Here is a 10,569-nt window from a genome sequence, read left to right on the forward strand (position 1 = left end):
GGAGTGTAGACTTACGTGGGCACCTCCACGCCTCCATCTAGAGTGCGTCCGGAGTGTAGACTTACGTGGGCACCTCCACGCCTCCATCTAGAGTGCGTCCAGAAGGTAGACTTACATGGGCACCTCCACACCTCCATCTAGAGTGTGTCCGGAGTGTAGACTTACGTGGCCGCCTCCACAGATTTCTCAGCTTGGGGTCAGGCATGGGCTTCCACCAAGAAAGAGGAGAATTTAGCTCTTCCTCACACCCTCCCCCTTCTGCTTACGGCCACCTCTCCTCTGGTCCTGCCCTCCCTTTTTACTTATATTGTGATTTTGGGTAGATCTGTATTTGAGATCATCATTATTATGGTACGGAAATGCTCTTCACAGCTGAACTCTGTATTATACATAATTAATTTTCCTTTTTGTACAACCTTTTGTTTTTCCTGAAACAGTTACTGGCTTTTTTCTATGTATTATTAATAATGACAGCCTTCATTTCCTCTCAGAAATATCACTCTATTAGTTTCCCCTTCTGGAAGCAATCCTTCTGGAGCCTTCCGAGCCACCCATCAGGACTGATTGTCCCACGTCCGGGTCCCCTCTGCCTCTCATCTGCTTTGGGTCCCCTGTCTCCTGTGTCACATGACATTGCCTTTCTTCATTGACCCCTTAATGTGGCCTTTCTTCTAGTGCTTTTCTGAAAAAGGGCCCATGGGAGGCAACATTCGAGAACTAGTGTATTTGAAAATGCTTTTCTTTGTAGTTCTGTGCTGTGAAAACAGTTCCACTCAGAGGTGTTGCATTGAGAGCGTGTTGGCAGGAATCCTGACAGTTAATGGACATCCACTGTCTCAACCTGACACAGTAATTGCCTTCCTGCAGTTGGTTGTCTTTCTAATTATTGAAGAAGCTCGTGGCAGGCAGGCACTGTGTCTTTCTCACCATGGTGCTAGCACCTAGCATAGGGTCTGACTTTTCTGATCAGAACGTAAGTCTTAAACCAAAAAGCCTTGATGGGAGTTTGGATATTTGGGATGCTGGAGTGGATCTTCTCTAGCTATTAGAATCCGAGGACTACTATTTTGTCCTTTGTATAATTTGAATTTACTAATTGGGCAAATATTCTGCTGATGCAGCTCTGACAGGCACATGCCAGGGCACAGAGCGGACAGCTTCTGTCCTCGGTGCTCTCCTGATGCTTATGGAGTTTTTAAATTTTATTTTAAAGATTTTATTTGAGAGAGAAAGAAGAGAGAGAGCACGAGCAGGGAGAAGGGGCAGCGGGAGAGGGAGACGCAGACTCCCCACTGAGCAGGGGGCCCGACTCAGGGGACATGGGACTCGATCCCAGGACCCCGGGATCATGACCTGAGCTGAAGGCAGACACCTAACCAACTGAGCCACCCAGGGCCCCGCTTAGGGAGTTTTCATCATGTTTATCCTTGGAGCAGATTAGAAGATGTGCCTTAGAAACCCTTTATTAGAGAGTATATTAAAACTCCTTGAAGTGAGCTATGGTGTCGTGCTGTCGGACGAGCTCAGGGGTCTGTCTGTGTCTCGCAGGTGGTCACCATGGGCCTCTTCCGCACCATCGCACTGTTTTACCTCGGAAGTTTCGACAGCATAGTGCGTCGCTGCATGATGCAGAGAGCAAGATCGGAAATTGCAGACAAAACTGCCTAATCCTTACCCCTTGGGAAAAGACTGTTTCTAAATAATCTGAACAGCTTGCTGCTAAAAGGGACCCAGTTTTTGGCCTACAGACACGTATGTATTGCTTTTGACTATGTGAGATTGGACCAGTGCTCTTCAGAAACCTGGCTGCAGGGCGAGGGGATAGACGTTCAGCTCTAGGCGATGTTATTAATACTATGCAAATATGGAACAGGAGACCTTTGATTCTCTGGGGCGGAGAGGTGAGGACCCTATGGGAACAAATAGCATGTGAGCAGGGTAAAGAACATCATTCCAGAATGATCATTTACATTTTTCTATTTATTCTTTTTTTTTTTTTTTCTTCGTTAAGTCCAGAGCCTTGGGGACTTTCTTTAACCTTCCACGAAAGGCAGTGTATGGGTTTCTGGGGCCTTTTTTTTTTCTTTTTAACATGGTGTATTTTATTCAAGAGGAGTTTTACACATTGCTGGAGTCTGAATGCATGATAACTCACTGTGCTTCTGGTGGACACTCGCGGCTTCTCTCTCTCTTTGATCCCATAAAAATACAGGGGGATGAGAGAGAGCAATGTAGGGGAAGGACAGGAGAGAGAGATTTTCCAGTAGGAAAAATAATGCTTTCTTGTCTTCTTTAGACTCGAATGCGTAGAGCACTTTTTGTTATTCATTCCTGGGGAGAGGCAGCCTCCTAAAATGTTTTCTGAAGAGAAATAAAATCTTAGAAGCTTAAAAGTTTACAATTTCTTCAACAGCCATGATGACACGGAGCTCACCCATCCCATTAGTGTCTTGTCATTCTTCTCATCTCTCCCTCCTATTTTGCTGATACTGCTATAATATTTTTATAAAAAAAAAAGACCAGTTAAAATTTTTTGACTTGACTTTTTAAACTAACTCATGAATTAAAACAGGTGAAAAAAAATTAAGAAGTGTAACATTCTTCTGGTAGCATATATGTAGCTTTTAAGAAAGACCAATGATCATATATTTACCTTTTCCTCATTAAGAAAAAGAAGATAGCACAAGGCCGATTTTGAAGATACTCATTTTTGAAAGAAAATGATCACCCATTCTCTCTGTGATTCCCACTTAACCAGTGAACCTTCTCTCCGTGCCACATGTTAAGGAAGCCCAGTCATCACTCCCACAAAACAAGCCCTCGAATCCTCTCGGCCCCGTGAATGTGGTTTTCACATCACAGGCTTAGTGGATTTCCACAATTTAAGTGCCTCTGATGGGTTTTGGCCAATGTTCCCTGCTTCATCCTGTCACTGTATGTGCTCCCGACTTAGGGACAGTCCCCGTCATAGTAATGTTATGCCCCTCCTTCTTGCACACACAGTATGCATATACCATGCCTACAAAAGATTAAAGACCTGAAAACTATAGCAAACCTTTTTTTTGCTCTTGAGTTTTGCAACCTCTTGACTTTAAAATGACTTAATTTTTTTTTGAAGTAAGATATTTAATGGCTTTAATCTTTGGCATCCTTTTAATGAGGATCTGAGAATGGCATATTTTAACACTGACAAAGAAGAAATTATTTAATATATAAGTTGCTTGGAATTACTTCATTGCAGTTTATGGGGCTGGTTGATGCCGTAATAGTTTCATGGATCTCTCCGTCTTCTATAGCCATCGTTTGCAAACTACATTGGGTCACATCTCGCAGCCTCTTAAGATAGAGTAATGGCTCTATTTCCCTAATTCGCGGAAAACAGTTACACATTAATATCTGGATGTCTCTCACTTTTATTTTTTATTTTTTTCTCACGAATGTTCCTTGAATGTTGGCACCTCCAAATGCTGGTCTAGATGAAAGTCTAGGCCAAGATGGTGTCTCATTTAGTCCAATTAACTATTTCACCACAGTTATTTCAACAGACATTTTTCACGGTTTCCTCATAGGTTGTACTGTCACCCCCAGGTAATCTGCTACCTGAACAAATTTAAGCGCCCCCGTTCTGTGGTGGAAGATACTTTCCCCAACCCAGTTGCAGCTCGGGCATGAGACAGATTTTGTGGAGATCATATCGTCAGGGAATGGGCTTCTTTGTCAGACATGTTAAAGGGCCAAAGCTCCGTATCCAAAAAGCTTTGAAAACTAAGTTGTTGTGTTTTTTTTCCCCCTCTTTTCCTAAATTTGGTGCCATTATTCATTTGATAGCAAAACCTGACTTGAACTGATGTATTATAGTTTTGATTTGTCCATTTCATCAACTCTTCATTAATTTTTCCCAAAGAAACACCAATGGGTTTGATTATAGGTATTGCCCCAGATTCTATGGAGATGTTTTGTAATATCCAGTACATGCCCCATATCACCTTTTTCCAAATCTAAAAAATTAAGAATTCTGAAACATGTCTGGCCTGAATGGTTTAGATAAGGGATTATAGACATTCAGCAGCACCACACAAAGATCCAACTTCATCCAAAACATGAAAATATTACAAAGGCAAATTCTATTTTTTATCTTTTTTGGCTCAGTTTTTGTACATTTTTTACACTGACTTGCCTTTTTTTTTTTGCTCAGGGGAAGGGAAAAAATAAAACAAAAAAAACCCTGAGTCAGATTGTTCAGGAAACTGTTGGTTTTGTTGTTGTTGTTGTTGTTTGTTTTTTTTTTAAGGGGTCATTGATTCAACACTTCGTACTGTACCCAGAAGTGGGTATGTCTTACCCATGGCAGAAGGAGTTTAATTACAGTTCTGTTGAAATGTTGGCTTTCTCTTTGTGACCAACAATAGTTTCTTGTTTGAGTATCGGTTCCGAAGTGCTTGCCTCTGCTGGGTTTGGTTTTACTGTTTTATTATAGCGTATTTGTGAGTATATTTATTCAAAAAATACTGAATGTCGTTCATCCATAGAAATTCCAAAATATGTTCAAAGAGCCTTCATAATTGAAAAAGGTATAAGAAACAATCCCCATTTCTTTTTACAAAAACCAAGTCAAGGGAATTGTTCTTTTCTGTTATTTTTTAAAATTTAATTTTCATGGCTGAAAAGAAAAAATGAAAAATGCTGTTAATAATGGCCTCTGCATTAATACTTACACATGTCCAGTTATAAATCTGTTAGTTAAACCATATATCGTTGATTCTTGGAAGTGAACATTAGGAGAGCGTTTCTAATATTTAGATGGCAAAAGCATTTGGGAATAGTTGCTTCAATTCAAAGAATTGTATGTCTTTGTCTTTCTAGAAGAAGGCAATACCATGATAATTTTTTTTACTGAGTTATATCATCAACAGATTTAATTTTATTACCTCATGTTCTAATTTAAACATGTCTCACTCACATGAGGACACTTTTAAATATTCATAGTTTTTGACATACGATGCTTTGTATCTTTCTGATGTCCTTAGTTGTTAGTAACTTAGCTTTAAAAAGTACCTCCTAACCATAACCTTCCATATTCTGGACTCAGTCTTGTTTAGTTCAGTGTGGTGACGGCAGATTTGAGATTTTGAAGAGGAGATAATAGCTATTATATTTTACATGTTTGATGGGACAACTCTAAAGACATTTTTAAACTGTAAGAATGCACATGGCTATTTTGATATATATTAGAACTTGTGTTTGCTACTTTAGAAGCTTTTGTGGCAGAATTGTAACCTGATTTTCATATCTTGTATTTCTGAATCACAACAAAAAATAAAATGGGGAACAAGTTTTACAGATGTGAAAATGTATTTTTTTCCCTTAGAAATTTGAGTTTCTTAAGAGTCATTTAAGCAAAACACAAATCTCTTTCATAGCATTATCCTAACCTCGCATCCTAAACATTGACAGGGCTTGATTTTGATCATTTTTTAGGAACTAATATTTTCAGAGTAAGTACTTGGCATTCTGAGCTCCTGTTTCAAATATGCTCTGTGTCTGTGTGACTCAGATATGGGATACATGAGTAAAAGGGTAAGAAAAGTGGAATTTAGTAAAATTTCTTAATGTAATTACATTTCATATAAAAACAAATAGATTTCCCACACTTTAAACCTGCATATACTAACAATGAAATATTTCTTAGGTTCTGAAGGACACAGAAGATCGATAGATGAAATAACACACCTTAATATTCCTCAATCTTTAAATGGGAAAATTTGGTTTCCATCGTGAAGAGATTGCTTGGACATCTTGGTTTGCAAGCTTGAGCTTTCTCTAAATTGAGCAGTGTATATACCTTAAATGGCATATGATATCCCTTCTATAATTTTTATGTTTGGATGTTTAAAAAGGAAAAAAAATTTTTCTTGTGTTCCACTCCTGATTTTATACCCTCGATTTCCCCTCATTCAACATATATTTACTGAGCCCGGCATCCAGTCCCCTGGGGATACTACTCTGCGTAAACAGTTCATCCCTCCCTGGTGGTGATTACATTTCTTATTTCTTCCCTCCGCACTCCTTCATCTCTCTCAAGGCTCTTACAAGTCTTCCTGGACTTCCTTTCTTCAGCTTGGGGGCCTCTGAATTTTATGCCACAAATGTTTGAATGTCAGACACTGTTCTAGGCTGGGAAAGCCCAAGGAAAAATACAGTCCCTGTCCTCAAATAGTTCATAATCTACAGAGAAAAACATATGCCAGAAATTACCCTGTGAATCTGGCAATAGCTACGATGAAGATATCATAATTAACATTAAAAACCTAGCCCGTGGCGGTCACTGTTGTGAGCACATCACATTTAATTCATCTCAATCATATGCTAACCCGCTAGTAGTACTCTCCATATCCCCTTACAGAGAGGGGTACAGGCAGAGCAAGGTTAAGTAACTAGTCCACGGTAGCAGCTACTAAGTGATGGAGCCCACATTCAAACCCCTGTTTTCTGCCTTTTATGCTCCTATCCCGTGTGGCACAGTGGGCTCCTAGGACTGCCCAGGGAAGTCAGGCGTGGCCTCACTGGGGGGAAGGTCTGAAGATGAAACTCGAGGCGTGAGTATGAATTCGCTCTGAGAAGGTTGGGTGCATTTCAGGGAGATGAGCAGATGTGCAAAGGCAAAAGGCACGAGAGATCTTGGTGTATTCCAGAAAGCACAGAGTTAATGTGGCTGCAAGAAGGGAACGCATAAGTAAAGGGTGGTGCCCAGGTGGTAGATTTGCACCAGATCATGCCATGTAGAGGAGTTGTGATTTTAGCCTCTGAAGAACTCTGAGCAGAAATATAAAGTGGCCAGATTTGAGCTTTAAAAAGATCATGCTGCCCCTTGAAATTCAGGAGTTGCTGAGCCCTGAGCCTTGGAGTAAACCATTCTCCTTAGTTTGGAAGATCCCATATTAGATATATATTGCTATGGGTTGAGTTGTGTGCCCTCAAAAGATTTTGTCAACGTCTTAACCCCCCAGTACCTGTGAATGTGACCTTACTTGGAAATAGGGTCTTTACAGATAACTGAGTTAAGATGAGGTTATTCGGTTCCTGATCCAGTATGCTGGCGACCTTATAAGAATAGAACACAGAGAGACACGGAGAAGGGCACATGACAACAGAGGCAGATCAGAGTCACGCAGATGCCTGCCCAGGCACCCCAAGGACTGCCCGCCGCCACCAGAAGCTAGGAAGAGGCCAGGAAAGATTTTTCCCTAGAGCCTTCAGAGGGAGCCCGGCCCGGCTGACACCTTGATTTTGGACTTCACACCTCCCTAACTGTGGGGGAATAAATTTCTGTTTGAAGCCACCTAGCTTGTGGTACTTTGTTATGGCAGCCCTAGGAAACAAAAACATTAACCTTGATTTCTCTAAACATGTTCATCAGTAAGGAATATCTGGGAGACACTGTGCTGTGTGCTAAATCACATAAGAGAATAAAAGTCATTGCACAGAAGAATGTAAATTCTTTGCCTATTTCCCCTCCATACTATGGTGTTATCACATTGTTTGGGCCTATTACTGCAGTTTTGATCCAACGAGAGCAGTAGCCATTTGAAAAATTTAATTCCCTGCTCTTATTTCATTTCACTTTAAATGCCAAGTCATGGATTTGAAAGGAAAAAATTGCCACGAGTAAATTTCCTGTACTTGCCTTTGTGAACCAGAGGGAAACATGACTTGCCTGCTATTAAACTCACACAACAGAATGATTCATCTGCAGTTCGTTGCCTAGCTTCAAAGGTTGTTGCTTAGTTACTCTAAACATTTTTTGAGGTTTAGAACCCACCATAAATTAGTTAACTAGGTTTCTCAGTTAAACCAAGGCCTGTTGGTTTAGATTTGGCAGAAGTGTTTGCTTGTAATGACAAGGATGGTTTGAGAGCACACAGTGGACAAATCAGATTCAATTAGTCCTATTGCAGAAGACAGGCTCTGGAGCATTAATGCACTGGGAACAGTATTACTGTTAGTATTAGTACCTAATGCTAATTGGGAATTAGTATTATAATATTATTCTATAATAATGACCAACAACAAATGCAACCCATCTGAAAACACGTGACACTATTTAGTGTAAGAGTTCATAATATATAAGCTATGTCAATTATATCTCCGTAAAGCTGGAAATGATAATATAGAAGACACTTGAAACTGGAAATTAGTGTTCTTGGATTGCTTGTCCGGGAGATACTGTTTTTTAAGCAGTTTTTTTTTTTTTTTTTTTTTTTTAATGCAGGTTATGTGAACCCTTTGTTCTTACTCCCTCTGGTCAGCTCATTTCCTTTACGGATTTATTTCCACTTTAGTTTGCCTAAGTGGTTTGGGGTCGTGTTTTATATTTTTAACTTTCACCTTCTCTGTTAGTTGTCAATTCCTTCTCGGTTAATGAATGGGGTTTTTGTATCCTCATTTTAAATAAGAGTTTAATAGTAAGACTTACTACATGCCCATATATAAAACATGTATGCCCAGATTAGAATAATGTCCTTTTTGAATTTTATACACTTTGGAAGTGTTTATATTGGTGATGGATGAAGAGAACTTTCTGAATGATACTATTAAACATCAACCAGTAGGTGGCGAAAACTGGCAATAAAAAGCTTTTTGTTTGGCAGACTGGAGAATAAAGAAGGAAAACACAGGCCTTTCAGGCTCTTGATACAATCTCCCTTCCTTGCATCTTGTTCTTTTCTCTTCCTGGTGCTACCCTACTCCTAGAATCCAGCCAGGCAAAGCTGCAGGCAGGGTAGTCCATTGGCTCTGAAAAGTGGAAGGCATCTTGGGAAGTGAAAAGCCCATAGTGCATACGGGTGGAAGGTCTCCGGCACAGATCTAGGATTCAAACCCAGGACTCCTGACTCAGGCCAGGGCTCCCTCCACTCCCTCCCACTTGAAGGTGGGATCTAATAACCAAATCTGAATGGAGGAATGGTTTCACTCTTTCGATATAAAGAGAATTCAGAACATTCCTGGGGAATATATAATCTTAGTCAAGGACCGGAATGCAGACTGGTCCTGAGAATGGCTGGTGATGGCCAAGATGCCACCGAAGGAGTAAGTCTGAGAAAATCTGTCAAGCGAGGCTCTGTGGGAGCAAAGGAGGGGAAAAAAATAAGGAGGCTTCTCTTTCTCTGGGAATGGGGGATCCATTTCCTTCTGGGGGCCCCCTTTGCAGAAGTACAACCTCTTTTCCAGCTCTGTCCTCTCATTTCCTCACTCACATGCTGGGTCTCAGCACTAAGGTTTTCAATTCCTCTTAAGTAATTTTGGGGGTCTAAGACAAGCTTCTGAGAAGATCCTTAAACTATCCTGTGGAGGCATTAATATAGGTTTCTACTCTCTCTGTGAGAACATATATCCCAGGTCAGTCTATACCCAGTGTCCATCTCCAGGCCAGAGCCTCCCACCCCCCAGGGCCACGTCACAGCCATTAGAAAGCAGGAAGGAGCATCTTCCTTCATTCCTTGCAGGGATAAGTTTGTACGAGGCGCCCATCCCTACATGCAAGAGGTTGGCACGTTGGTTGATTGGGTATGATAAATGAAGTGAAAATAATTTGTGCTTATTTTGCTCACGAATACATGCTTTGATTTTAGACTAGGAAGGAGACAAAATAAAGATGCTGTCAGAACATGTTTGTACACATTGCAGCGCGCTTCTATGAGCACTATAATCCAGCATCCTATATATTTGTATTTGGCCCTATTAGGTAAGCTGCTGTACTTTTAGTAAACATTTTTTTTTTCTTGGCGCTTTATTTGTCAAAGACTTTCTGAGATAAAAAATAGTTAAACACGCACAACTTGTTTGCCCTCTTGTGTTTTTCTCCTAGGGGCTGTTCAGGCTGATGAATGAAAGACTGTGCGCTTGCGTGTACAATATATGTGTGTGTGTGTAGATAACTTGAGAAGGTGCAGCCATCTAGCACTGGCTGCTAGGCGACCCCACAGGCCTCGGGAAACCCACCCACCCTGGGGTTAGGAACCGGGGGCCCGAAAGTTACTCTGTAGCCCCGTGCAGCGTCCAGCCCCAACCTAGCGCCAGTCCTGCCAGAGGCAGAGGAAAAACATTTACTTAGCCATTTTAGAGCCCTTGATATCCTCGACTCGCCACTTCACTGGCCCGCTGAGAGCTACGTCTGGCCCTGGTCAGGATGGTGTCCCCAGGGTGTGCGTTGCGCCTGCACACCTAGGAAGCGACTTGAAAGTAAACACCTCGCTTGGGGCTTCCCTTGCCACTCTTCGCCGGAGGGCAACGCCGAGGTCCCACTGCTCGGGGTCAGCGTGGGCCTGGGTTTTCTCCCGGCAGCTGCCAAGAGCCGGCAACACGCTGTGTACACGTACACACACACTCGGTTAAAGGGGTCGAAGCACACACACACACACACACACACACACACACTCGGTTAAAAGGGTCGAATTGATTCCCGGCGGTTGCGCCCTTGACGCAGCCGCCCGGCAAGCCGCGTGCAGTCCCCCGGGCGCCCCCGGCCCCACTCGGGCCCCCCGAGCGCGCGCCAGGCCCGCCGCAGGCCCG

General features: G+C 41.9%; 1 protein-coding gene across 1 annotated transcript in view; it reads left to right on the top strand.

Moving 5' to 3' along the window:
• Nucleotides 1–5,338, top strand: part of KDSR (3-ketodihydrosphingosine reductase) — a 36,343-nt gene extending 31,005 nt beyond the window's left edge. Inside the window, exon 10 of the mRNA XM_021686243.2 lies at nucleotides 1,549–5,338. Within this exon, the coding sequence (XP_021541918.1) occupies nucleotides 1,549–1,668 (120 nt within the window). The 3' untranslated portion in view covers nucleotides 1,669–5,338. The remainder of the gene's footprint in view (nucleotides 1–1,548) is intronic.
• The last annotated feature ends 5,231 nt before the right edge of the window (nucleotides 5,339–10,569 follow it).

This window comes from Neomonachus schauinslandi, chromosome 14 (assembly GCF_002201575.2).
Source record: "Neomonachus schauinslandi chromosome 14, ASM220157v2, whole genome shotgun sequence".
Lineage (NCBI taxonomy): Eukaryota > Metazoa > Chordata > Mammalia > Carnivora > Phocidae > Neomonachus > Neomonachus schauinslandi.